Source organism: Bombina bombina, chromosome 8 (assembly GCF_027579735.1).
Source record: "Bombina bombina isolate aBomBom1 chromosome 8, aBomBom1.pri, whole genome shotgun sequence".
NCBI lineage: Eukaryota > Metazoa > Chordata > Amphibia > Anura > Bombinatoridae > Bombina > Bombina bombina.
The window spans coordinates 152,212,646-152,226,909 of record NC_069506.1 but is presented as its reverse complement, the minus strand read 5'-3'; the positions used below and the strand labels follow the sequence as shown (position 1 = coordinate 152,226,909).

The 14,264-nt window shown below is 33.9% G+C and overlaps 1 protein-coding gene across 1 annotated transcript in view; it reads right to left on the bottom strand.

The window, feature by feature from the left end:
* The window catches only part of LOC128638900 (carbonic anhydrase-related protein 10-like), a gene marked incomplete at its 5' end in the record, with an annotated part of 449,343 nt that extends 437,336 nt beyond the window's left edge, over positions 1–12,007 (bottom strand). Inside the window, one exon of the mRNA XM_053691030.1 lies at positions 11,917–12,007. Within this exon, the coding sequence (XP_053547005.1) occupies positions 11,917–12,007 (91 nt within the window). The remainder of the gene's footprint in view (positions 1–11,916) is intronic.
* Between the last annotated feature and the right edge of the window lie 2,257 nt (positions 12,008–14,264).

Sequence of the window (14,264 nt, the reverse complement as noted above, 5' to 3'; positions counted from 1 at the left end):
TTGAACTTGAATCTGATTGGCTGATTCAATCAGCCAATCATATTTTTCCTACCTTAATTCCGATTGGCTGATAGAATCCTATCAGCCAATTGGAATTGAAGGGACGCCATCTTGGATGACGTCCCTTAAAGGAGCCTTCATTCGTCGGTAGTCCGTCGGGAAAGAAGGATGTTCCGCGTCGGCGGGATGAAGATTCAAAACCCGGCTTCGAAGATGACCTCGCCCAGATAGAAGTCTTCTTCAGAGCCTCTTGGAAGATGACCTCGCCCGGATGGAAGATTTCTTCAGCGCCGCTTGGAGGATCACTTCATCGGATGGAAGATTTCTTCAGCACCCCTTGGATGATCACTTCTGCCGGTCCGGATGTCCTCTTCAGTTCCATCGGTGGCTCGGCTGAGTGAAGACGACTAAAGGTAGGATGATCTTCAGGGGATTAGTGTTAGGTTATTTTAAGGGGGGTTTGGGTTAGATTAGGGGTATGTGGGTGGTGGGTTTTAATGTTGGGGGGGTTGTATTTTTCTTTTGCAGGCAAAAGAGCTGAACTCTTTGGGGCATGCCCCCACAAAAGGCCCTTTTAAGGGCTGGTAAGGTAAAAGAGCTTTGAACTTTTTTAATGTAGAATAGGGTAGGGCATTTTTTTATTTTGGGGGGGGTTGTTATTTTATTAGGGGGCTTAGATTAGGTGTAAGTAGCTTAAAATTGTTGTAATATTTTTTTAAATGTTTGTAACTTATTTTTTTTATTTTTTGTAACTTAGCTTTTTTTATTTGTTGTACTTTAGTTAGTTTATGTAATTGTATTTAATTGTAGTTATTTGTAGGTAGTTTATTTAATTTATTTAATGATAGTGTAGTGTTAGGTTTAATTGTAACTTAGGTTAGGATTTATTTTACAGGTAATTTTGTATTTCTTTTAGCTAAGTAGTTATTAAATAGTTAATAACTATTTAATAACTATTCTAACTAGCTAAAATAAATACAAAGTTACCTGTAAAATAAATATAAATCCTAAGATAGCTACAATGTAATTATTAATTACATTGTAGCTATCTTAGGGTTTATTTTACAGGTAAGTATTTACTTTTAAATAGGAATAATTTATTAAAGTATAGTGTAGTGTTAGGTGTAATTGTAACTTAGGTTAGTTTTTAGTTTACAGGTAAATTTCTCTTTATTTTAGCTAGGTAAGCTATTAAATAGTTAATAACTATTTAATAGCTATTGTACCTAGTTAAAATAAATTGAAAGATGCCTGTAAAATAAAAATAAATCCTTAGATAGCTACAATATAATTATTATTTATATTGTAGCTATATTAGGGTTTATTTTATAGGTAAGTATTTAGTTTTAAATAGGATTAACTTAGTTAATAATAGAAATATTATTTAGATTTATTTAATTAATATTTAAGTTAGGGGGGTGTTAGGGTTAGTGTTAGACTTAGGTTTAGGGGTTAATAATTTTATTACAGTGGCGGCGGTGTAGTGGGGGGCAGGATAGGGGTTAATAAATTTATTATAGGTGGCGACGGTGTAGGGGGGGCAGATTAGGGGTTAATAAATTTAATATAGGTTGCTGCGGGTTCAGGGAGCGGCGGTTTAGGGGTTAAACTATTTATTTATTTGCTGCGAGGTGCGGGATCAGCAGGATAGGGGTTAATAACTTTATTATAGAGGGCGACGGTATAGGGGCATGATAGGGGTTACTAGGTATAATATAGGTGGCAGCGGTGTCCGGGAGCGGCGGTTTAGGGGTTAATACATTTATAAGACTTGCGGAGGGGTCTAGGAGCGGCGGTTTAGGGGTTAATACATTTAAAAGACTTGCGGCAGGGTCTAGGAGCGGCGGTTTAGGGGTTAGTAACTTTATTTAGTTGCGGGGGGCTCCGGGGGCGCCGGTATAGGGGGTAGAACAGTGTAGTTTAGTGTGAGTGCTTAGTGACAGGCTAGCAAGAAAGCTGTAAAAAAGCCGAAGAGCAACGAGATCGGATGAGTGATAACTCTCACGGTCCGCTGCTCATCGCCCCGCGGCTTTTTGACAGATTTATTTGATAACTTAGGCGTATTTTTTCAGGTCCGCGGCGGCGAAGGTAGGCGAGCTTAGGCGGGCGTATTGGGCCGGCGAAGGCAGGAAAGTTGACACGTTGATAACTACCCCCTTTGTGTTTCAGCTCTATCAATGTCAGCATTGCAACATTGCCAAGCACAGATCAACATCCCTGGTCCTAGTTTAATCAGAACATAATTACCTCTCCTATAGTAGAATAAAAGGGTGGAGGAGGAGTCTGCTGTCCTGCTAAGTTCTTGCCCAGATGCTGCCCCAAGGCCATGAGCAGCATGCCATTGTGGGGCCTATTTAGAAATCTGACTTTGATGGAGGGTACCAACCCAGGGTGCTTTGCATGACATCATCAATGACATCATGGATTACATCACACATGACATTGTTGATGACATCATCAATGACATCAATAGTGATCTCACCTTCAACATCATCAAGGGGTTCACTAGTGACATAACCCATACCATCATCCTACACACCAGATAATTTATAGTGGAAAATGTATTACTATGGTATCTCAGATTACATTGTGCTGTATTTATGATATCACCTATGATGTAATTAATGGTACCACCATATACAGCAATGTGTAGAAATGTATGCATGTTTCCTTTAGACAAAAAAGTATGTACTGAGACATTTTGTTATGTTGTTTGTATTGAATTCATTGATTGTACAAAATGTGTTAACTGTGAGTTGAGAGGGTAAGGAGGGATTATGTACAATACGTGTTAGAGAGTCAGAAGGATGCTCTGTCTTAGGCAAAGGAAGAAAATGCTATAGAAGGCAAGGTAAGGCAGATAAAAGTAAGCAAGGGATGTTGTCCAAGGAAAAACAAGAGGGCAGAAGAGAATGTGCATTTGTGAGGAATTAGGGCAAGAAAGAGTAAAGGAGGTGTGTCTCAGTTCCAAATCTAGAAATTTCAAGTTGTAAAGAACCATGTGTTGGTTGGCACTGCAGCATCTTCCTGGCAGCTTTAATCTAACTTCCTGGTACTGAAAATTTCTTTCAGTATATGATTTTATGTGCATTCTATGAATGTTGTGGAGTTAAATGTACAGCAATGTCATTGTTGTTCTCAGATACAGTGAGATGACTTGATTACACAGTATTTATGGTATGCTCATATTCATTTAAATTATATTTAAAGCTTCCTGAAATACAGTCAGGCAAAAGTTTTTATACTTGCTCCTTATGAGACCCAAATTTTAAGTTTTGCCGAAATTGCTTAGCTAGCAAAAGGCCAGTTGTCCACTGAGAAAAAGGCAGTTATAAATCAGTCTTGAAAGAGCAGTATCTAAAAATGATTGTGACATATTACTCTTTAATACAGATAATAAATAACTATTAGGTGTCTTAGGTAACATTATTACATAGCATAGAATTTTACCAAAAATCATTATAGACTTTTAAAGAGAAGGCAGCCCTGTCCGTGTATTATAACCAAGGGTGAACATTAACTATAGACAAGGAATTCCTGTGTCAAAAGTGCATGGACAACTAAGTTGTAAACTTCTCATATAAGCCAACTAGTGAAATATTTTACTAATTTAGACCAGGGATCTACATTTTATTTTGCTATACTTTGTATAGCAGCTCAGGTATTTTTAATACCTTTAAAAAAATTGCAATCAGGAAGATGAGTTGCTGTTTATTATAAACTATATTAAATTCATTTTCAGGTGTAAGAAATTGTTTATTATGTATGAAATGTATTCACATAGGTTTTGACAGTGCATATATTTAATTTATTTATATGCAAGAAGAAAACAATAGTTACTTCCTTACCTTAGATATGTTAATGGTTAGTTGCTCTAACAATCCTTTGAGAACCCAAATCTAAAAGTACAGTATATGTTCAGTTATAAGACAGCAAGGTGCAGCTATGAGACAGCAAGGTGCCCAGAACTATCTGACCCCTACCCCCAAAGAGACATGTTGGGTTGGCCGGAAGAGGGACTGGTCAAATCAGTTTTATATGTGTACAGTTAAAGGTTCAAACACTTAGGGCCCGATGATCTAAACCTCGCAATTTCAGACGTGATTTTTCTCGCCATCCCTTGCAGGAGCTACCCTGGTGGAATTATGGTAAAAAAGGGGCAGTACCCTGCGAGTGAAATTAATGGAGCTCGCTGGAAAGGGAAACTTTGCAACATGGAGCTAAGTTAGCAGCGAGCAGGGGGCCCACTTTAAAAATGCAATTGTTTATCCAATATAAATCACATTACAATGCTTTCTGTGTATAGCATCTTACAATCGCCTATATTTTCATATGCATGTTTTTGTCTATTAGGGTCTTAAGTATTTTGAGTATTTTGAAAAAAAACTTGCCACCCTTTAGTCGGCGAGAAAAACTGTGAGATCTGTAGTACCAAAATCTTTACAGAATTACGCTGTGATTAAAGAGACAATTTCATATACGCCCACTTTACAAAAAGCAACATTTATGCCTTGTATTTTGTATAAATATTAATTTCTTGATTGGTTTTTGCACATTCAGTGTTCTTAAATTACTATGTATGCTGTGCATAGTTAATAAGATTTATTCCTGTGTAAATAACATATAAATTGTTTTTGATAAACTATTTTGTTCCGATTTTTGATACACCTTATCAATACAATTTTCCCTGTTTATTTTTGTGTGAATGGTTCAATTATTCATTTTGTATGGAATTTAAAATAAGCATTTCATTGTGCATTTTTCATACGAAAATGCTGCATACGTCCACTAACGAGACACCCTGTTTTCAAGGTAAAAAGTGGCTTTAGAACATTCCACAAGGGAAATAGAAGTACTAGCGAGCATTCTTAAATAATCTCGCCAGCCCCGAGAGCTTTAGATCATCAGGACTTTAGTCTGAATTTCAAATTAGGTGTATTTATTTTTTTCTTATGAATTTTAAAGAAGTTCTTTTCTACTCTCTGCATCATGTGATGTGTCATCAACCAATCACAAAACTGCATATACATATATATCATGAATTCTTGCACATGTTCAGTAGAATCTGGGGCCTCAGAAAGTATGGGTATAAAAGATTGTGCACATTAAAAAAATGGAAGTGAAATAGGAAGTTGTTTAAAATTCCTTGATCTATTGGGATAATGAGAGTTTAATTAAGACTTGAGTGTTCCTTTTAAACTAATTTTGTATAGACTGCTGCGAGTGGAACTTTGGAGAAGCGTCAGTTCTGGAGATTTTGAGATGGGAAACTTAGAGGGGCAGCAGTCCTGGACATCGCGGAGTGGAGTCTTTGAAGATTGTGAGAAAACCTTGGTCCAGAAACCAGTCCTGAAGAAGTCCCTAAAGATCAGAGACCCACAACCAGAAAATCTGTGAACACAGTCTAATCAGAGAGTGAGACACCAAAAGATACTGATTTAGAATAGGTATTTATAAATTACTTTTACAGAAGTATGGTATCATATTAAATAGTTTATTTATGTAAAGTAGCTTATAGATATTGTTTTTCAATTATATATTGTTAGTATGTTGTTCTTTTCATCTAGATAATTTATGTAACAGTGTTTAATTTCTGTACACCATACAGCATGTAATTAATAGTTGTTTGTTTTTCAGTAATTATATATACGTTCGATCTCCAAACACATAATTTCAGTTATAAATGAACAATTACATAATCTATTTAATTTGTGTTCAAGTTGCATAGTTAAAAGTATGACTTGAACTGTATTTTTAACTTTTTATTAAAAAATGTATTTATTACAATGTTAATTACGCACAAGCACAACCTTTAACAATGAAAACAATCATTGTAAGAGCTCAGAAATGCCATTTTAAAAGGGAAAAAACGTAACACCCAACAATTCCAGACTGGGATTTTTTTCAGGTTGGGAGGTTAAGCCATTGTGCCTCCTATAGTTTCCCATGTCATGGCAAATGTTCTATCTTCCTGACTATGCTCTTGGCATTCCAGCTTTTCCCAACCTGACATGCTTCTTCTGTCACAACTTTGCCCACCAAATACCACTGGGTCGCTACACACACATCTTGCTCACTTCTTTTGGGAGGTTTACAAACATGTTTTAACAGGCCTAAGCAATTTCATTTGAAAAAACCTAAAATCATTTGAAAAGCTGCCAGACAAGTCTCTTCTTATTTACTGGAATACCAGTGTTGAATTGTTTAAATTCAATATATAGATAGGGATTTGTGGTGCAAATGTATCTGGAAGAGTTTAAAACAAATGGGTTATCATTGGGTTTTCTAATAACTTGAAGATAGATTTGAAGGTGGATCTTTTTTTTGAACACTAAAAAAACATTTGTCACATTTACCTGTCAGTGTATGAGAGACAAAAATATAATTTCTTTGTACGTTTCAGCTGAAGGTGTGTCACGAAACCAAAGTTTACTATAAATCTGGAGATTCAAGATATCAAAAATACTTTTTACTTGTCAAGTATAGCTACAATGCTTCTTAAAGGGATAAAAAAAACAATGAGGCTGGAAATGCAGCTTTATAAATGAGCCCAGTAGTCTCTATAAAGTAATAGATGCCACCATGTTGAAATCAAGATTTCCTTTATTTTATCTCCTCTCTTAAAGGGACACTGAACCCAATTTTTTTTCTTTCTTGATTCAGATAGAGCATGAAATTGTAAGCAACTTTCTAATTTACTCCTGGGACACTGAACCCAATTTTTTTTCTTTCTTGATTCAGATAGAGCATGAAATTGTAAGCAACTTTCTAATTTACTCCTATTATCAATTTTTCTTCGTTCTCTTGCTATTTTTATTTAAAAAGCAGGAATGTGATGCATAGGAGTCGGCCCATTTTTGGTTGAGAACCTGGGTTATGCTTGCTTTTTGGTGGGTAAATGTAAGCCTTCAATAAGCAAGCCCTATCCATGGTGCTTAACCTAAAATGGGCTGGCTGCTAAGATTTACATTCCTGCTTTTAAAATATAGATAGCAAGAGAACAAAGCAAATTTGATAATAGGAGTAAATTAGAAAGTTGCTTAAAATGTCATGCTCTATCTGAATCATGACAGAAATAAATTGGGTTCAGTGTCCCTTTAAAGCCAGCTAAGGACATCTATAAATTAATAAGGAAACAATTATTGTATGGAATATAGCAGTAAGAAGATAGCTTGCACATAATTCTTGTGTGGAAGATAGCTTCTGAAGTTTGGAGTCTGCACTTTCAACTTTGGTGGGAATTGGAAAGCTTTCTGATATCAATTACAGGAATATGGGACAAGTAAATAACAAAATAATAATACAAAATGTTGTTTTTATTATACACAATTAAACATTTATAATAAAATACCAAACTGTTACAGTCCATTTTTTTAAGCTTCAGACTAATTTAACCCTATACTTGACAGACTCAATGTTGAGAGGGAAGGGCCTTCTAAGCTGTGTAAAAGTTTATTTATGGGTACAGATGAAGAAAATTGAGGAGCTCTGGAACAATTTATAAAACAAGAAACCAACTAAGAAATAATCTCCTACAAACATTCTATAACACTGAACATCAGAGTATAAATTCCATGTAGGTTGCTTTTCTATACATCCGTTAAAGGCTTAGAACCTGGTAAAATGGAAATGCAATTATATGTGGGTTTATCTCTATTTCATGTTCTAATAGGTAGAAATTATTTACAAACAATCCCACGCCCCACTGGGTGCATTTGCTTCACATTATCAATTAATGTAATTGTTGTCTGCCTAATTCTACCTGTTAAAATATCCATATTATTATATATGTACATTTGTCCAAGCACAAATTCTATTTCTAATTGTGTTTGTTTCCTACCAGACGCACCCACTCACTAGTTGAAATGCGCATTGCTAATGACTCCTTGTCACTGTACTGTAGAGAGGGGGAGGGGCTGAGCTGAGATTTCATTAAATATTAAAGAAAAGCATATAGGAGTTAGTCTTATCATTCTTGAATGCACACAGACGAAGTCTGAAAAAAATGAATAGGTGCCCCTGATATCTTTACCTTCAGATGCATTATTTTTTGCATTTATACTACTTACTACATCAACAGTGAATGTATGAACAGTAATAGTCTAGTTGAATCTTTATGGAATCATGATAATTAATCTCTATTATTAAGCTATAGAATTATCTTTAAAGCTGTATTGAAGAAATTAATGGAAGAAACATCTAATTTTTCAAAGGCAAGTCTATCCTACTCAAAATTGCATACGTAAGATTCACATAGAAATACATTTATATTAAAGGTTATTTATCAAGGCAGTAAAATGATAAATTAAAATATGGTATTTTACAATGTTATTATTGTATGAAATATATTTTAATATATAATATAATATTACATTACATTATATTATATTATCGGTCAAAAATAGCCCCCTATTGTATATGAATTTACTTTAAGACAAAATATTTGTCTGATTTTGAAGTCAGTTTTTGTTTTTAACAACAGACATGAATCACTAGGCTTGTCTAGTATGCCCATTCGCAGAAAAACGTAAAGCTTAATGATGATTACAAAATTAAAGAATCAGTAAAGTAAAAAAAAATTGTTTATGATTCGATTTAAGCATGCAATGTAAACCACATTTCAATTTGTTATCAGATTTGTTTTTGTTTTTTCTCTCTTTGTAACCTTTATTGTAAAAAAAACTAAACAAAAAATATATTTTACTTTTTTTTATTTGTCCCAAAGGATTAGAATAACAGTTTATTACCCTTTTTTTTTATATGCCCCCGAGGTTCCTGAGTTAAGAATGGAATTATAATATTAAGAGCAAAAAATATGACATTGTTAATAAAATATATAATTTGAACGTTTGTGGAGTTGCGTTATATAGCGTTCCCTTTCTTGGTTTTGACTCTCTCAAATATTTATGCGCTGTTCAAGGGATTGAAGAGTTGCTGTCTGAGCTTATTTCATCATCGGTATAAAGCAGGTTTATTAAAGATGGGTTACACCACTCTATGTATTTCAGAGACGTTGCCATTTTCCTTCTCCATGTTTGTTTCTAAACCGTAATTTGATTTTATTATCTTTTTACAACATTCTTTTCATATTTTATTTTTCAAGTGTTTAATGTACCCCTAAAGACTATATTTTGGTTTTGTTTTAGATAGCTCTGTTCAGTTACATTTAGCAGTAAGCCCAATCAGGGTTTTTTACCATCAACTTTAGGGAGACATTTCCCTGGGTCATAATACACATATTTACAGAAAGAGAAGCACAAAACAAGGAACAAACAATGGCACTGAGAAGGCCCACATGAACATCTGGGGGGGGGGGGGTGTCTGTAGCTTTCTCTCTATTGGTGGACTTTCTTTTTGGCAGGATCAAACTGAAATGCTACAGGATAATTCTCCTCTACAGAAAGCATAATGAGCTAAAAGAGGCTGCTCCCTGACTGGCACTGATCTTTCACAGAAACATGAAAGTTCATTCTCAGTTGAGCATGTGTTTCTCTTTTTTCTTTTTTTGTACTCAAATTAGGTCAAAAAGTAGACATCTGAAACCTTAACAATGACATGCACAAACAATGTTTCAGCTCTGAAAGCTTAAACAGGGACAACAACCTCTAAATATTGTTATGCATATGAAAAAGAACTATTTAACCATATGGAAATAGGTAATGTTTAAATTGTTTATTTTTATGTTAAAGCCGAAGAGCATATCTGTGTAGAACTGGGTGTTAATGGCTTATATGTAGAATGTTCATGTACCCCACAGGCATAAAAACAAAAAATGTTTATATTTTCCTTAGTGTAGGATCAGCTGTTTTGAATTTTTTTTTACTGTAAAACATTTTAAAGTGTTCTATTTTACAAGCAATAAAGAATATCTTCTTTAATGCCCCTCTGATGCTGATACTGTATAGGCTGATGCTATATAGCCATAAACTGTAGTTACAGTGAGGGGACTAGAGAACAGTATTTATAGTGATGATATATTTAGTTTGATTAGCAGAGAAAACAAAGTAAATATTTGAAACAGACTTCCAAAATACACGGTAGGTAAAACTACAAGGAGCATTTGAAGAATACCTGGGTTATGTAAAAATAAATATGCGTTCTTAAACATTTACCATGGAATCTGATGTTTTTTGCTATTTTTACATGCTTAATATTTTACAGCAAATATTACTTAGAGTAGAATATCATTTTACAATTAAGAAATTAATGTGAAACTTTCATACAGGTCCTGATATTCAAAACCTCGCTAGCGTGGAGAGAAATCACACAAAGTCTCTGGGATTATTTTAAACATTGTATTGAAATGTAAGAGTCACTGCGTCACATAAAGAACACTACGGAGCAACGTAAATATTTCTCAGGATAAAATTTGTGATTTTACATTTTGTTAAGTGTCTAGCTGAATCAATGAGATTTCATAGATCATCTCACCTGAGTGGCGAGGTTTTGAGTATCAGGCCCACAGTCATTAACAAAAAGTTAATGTAATCATATCAGCGATCATGCTGTAAATGTTGAACATTTTAACTTTAAATAATTGTTGATTCTTTAAAATTTTCTTCTGGAAGAGATGGCGGCGGCAGATGTTCTTAAATACAGAATTTTCAAGCTATTACTTTTGATCATAATATTACAAAAGACATCAAGATCTACAAATGTTTACATCTGTATGAGTAGCTAACTGACTGTTCTTTAATTGTGTTAATAATGTGACTATTGATTATATCATATCTCACTGAATACATTAAATATGTAGTTGTATTAAAGTAATTTGTATATTGAGGATTAAGATATGCAAATTACTAAAGTAATTCAGTACAAAGGAGTTCAAATAGCAGAAAAACTGAATCTGTCAAAAATATGTCTCATTTAGACCGGTGTCCTAGACTGCAGAAATTAAACTGTATCCATTTATTTATACAGAGAACCTAGAGGGTTATTCTAGTCCCATAATGCCTTTATATTCAAAAGTTTTTTTTTTATATGGAGAGTGAGAGGACAAAAGTAAAATCAGCCATATGCTATCATATTCCCTAGGGATCATTCTGTAGTTAAAGGTTTTGCAATGCATGTAACCTCTGCTGCGGATATATCTGGCTATAAATATCATCACTGTGTTACTGTTGCATTATAAAACAAGTATTTCATATAGAAGAAAAAACTTTAGGGTTCTCTCAGAAAATAACAGTGTACTCCCTAATCACCTCATATTCAGATATCAATATTAATATAGGTATGAAATTGGATGTGAACTAAATACACAATGTTTTTTATTAAAAATGCTAGAAAAAATAATTTCTCTGCTCATTGTCTATAATCTTAAAATGATATTATTAACATATATTGCATGACATACCATACATTGCTTTAATTATTTGATACTTTAACATCCTTGGATATATAGGGGCCAAATTATTAAGCTCCGAATGTAGCTTGAAGCCCATGTTTCCGCACGAGCCTTCAGGCTTCCCGGAAACAGCAGCTATGAAGCAGAGGTCTTAAGACCGCTGCTCCATAACTGGTCTGCTGCCTCTGAGACTGCGGACATCAATCCGCCCGATCCTATACGATCGGGCTGATTGACACCCCCTGCTAGCATTGGCTGCAAATCTGCAGGGGGCGGCATTGCACAAGTAGTTCTGGTGAACTGCTTGTGCAATGTTAAATGCCAACAGCATATACTGTCGGCATTCAGCGATGTCTGTCGGACATGATACGCTATAGCGTATCATGTTGGACAGACATTGATAAATCGGCCCCATGGGCTGATATAGCTGACATTTGCCATATGACAAAAAAAAAAAATCAATGAATTACAAAGAAATGAATGAATCCAGTAGCATCCACCTAATTGCATAAGGAATTTAGTATCAATACTCTAACATTCAGTAAACAAGATAAATACATTTCCCATACCTGGCACAAAGCTACCTTGGACAGCCTCTTTGTATGCCCACCATTCTTCATATGTCTTTGCAGGACTGAACTGTGCTGAAGAGAGAAGAATAAAACAAGTTTTACCAAATTTGATTCACATATTTGTATTTGTCAATAGTGGGACGTTAAAGGGACAGTTTACTCAAAATATTTCTCCCCTTTAATTTGTTCCCAATGATCCACTTTACCTGCTGGAGTGTATTAAATTGTTTACAAGTATCTCCTTTAACCTTATATTGGCATTTGAAATAGTTGATTTAGCCTGTGGTATCCCCACCTATTCTGAAAGTTTGTGGCCGCAGGTCCCAGCTATAGATAAGCTTTGTAAACACAGCCAGCAGAAGAAACTACACTCCAAGTGGGATATAGCAGAGATAAGGTAATACAATGTTGATTTTCCATTGTTCTCTCCAAGTACTGGTAATTGCTTTATGGAAAGATATAAGATAAAGAAGCAGGTATATGTACATAATGTGATACAGTAATGAGATCTGATTATACCTACAAGCTCAACCCATTTTATTAGGTTGTGGCTTCAAAACACAAAATCAGAGCTTTAATATACACAAAAAAACATAAAAAGCTATTTTTCATAAAATTTTTCTCTGCAGTTGGTAAAAAAAAGCAATTGTAAACACATTAAGCGAAAAACCATTTTTCAGTATACTGTCCCTTTAAATAAGACTTTTGCTCTGGGAGATATTTCCTGTCTTTAGTCTCTTTTTTTTCTCACTTTTGTTATTTCACATCACTTTAATATTTTATTCTATTTATGGGTGCTGCTTAGATTGGCTGTTGGGAAATATTATTTTATGTAGCATTGCACTACTAGAGATAGCTGAACATATTATATAGGAAAATACTTGCAGCCACCAATCAGCAGCTTGCTTCCTTTAGTGCATTGCTGCTTGCGAGCCTACCTAGGTATGTTTTTCAACAAAGGATACCAAGAGAGAAAAGCAAATTAGATAACAGAAGTAAATTAGAACGTTGTTTATATTGCATGGTCCATCTGAATCATGAAAGCAAATGTTGTAGGTTTCATATCCCTTTAAGATATGTCCAGTTAAGGGACACTGTTATAGGCTCTGCAATACATTGTTACAAACACTGCTGCCAAAGAATGCTAAAAACCTACCTAGATTTACTATTTCAAAAAAGATACAAAGAGAACAAAGCAAATTTGATTATAGAAGCAGATTATTCCAGCATTGCAAGAAGTTTCTAATAGCTTTTGAAATACATAATACAACCCAATTTCAAACTAAAAGCAATCTATTTTTCACAATATAATAATGATAAGCTAATTTATTGTATGTTGACATGAAACCCAAGATTTTTCTTTCCTATTTCAGAAAGTTCATAGACTTTACAAAAAGTTTTCAATTGACTTCTGTTAATAAATTAACTTCATTCTCATAGTATTCTTTGTTTAAGAGATATCTAGATAGGAAGAATGGAAATTTCTGGAGCAGTGCACAACAGAAAAAAACTGCTGCCATTTACTTCAGTTGTAAAACTGCGGTGTATATTTCTCCAGTCATGTGTACACTTACAATTTGCTTTTCAACAAAGGATGCCAAGAGAATAATGTTAATTTGATTATAGAAGTAAATTGGGAATATTTGTTTTAATTTTACACTATCTGAATCATGAAATCAAGTTTTGGGTTTTATTTCCCTTTAAGATTCCATGTCCTCCTCACCAAATTCCTCCCAAAAGGTCAATAAAACTATCTGGAACTGTTATTGAATTCAGTTTAGCTCATCAGCTCCAAAAACATGTAAGTAAATAACACTTATGTCTAAATATATATATATATATATATATATATATATATATTTTTTTTTTTTTTTTTTTTTTTTTAAATATCAGCTATCTAAATATTTGTCTCAATAATACTTTTTTTTTTGGGGGGGGATTTAGATTTTAGTTAAAAATATTATTTTAATCTAGTTTTTTCTTGAATATGAAATGCTTCTCTAACAGTGAATTTCTTTTTCCAGTTTGCATTAATTCCATAGAAATTCATGAGCCCACACATTCATAAGCCTAAAAATCAAAATGCATATATATAGTATACATTGAATATACATTGTTGGAAAATAAGCTTTTAATTTGTTGAACACAATTTAATGTTCAATAATAATATTTTTCTGATGATAAAATATCACATTTTTATTACTTATAATAATCTATGCAATTTTGCTGAAAAGGTGTGTAAAGGTGAACTGCAACATATTGCACATTCTAACAGAAAACATGTAAACATGTGAAGGAACAATGCCTGTAAAAATGTTATCTCATTGTTAAGAAATCTGCATTCT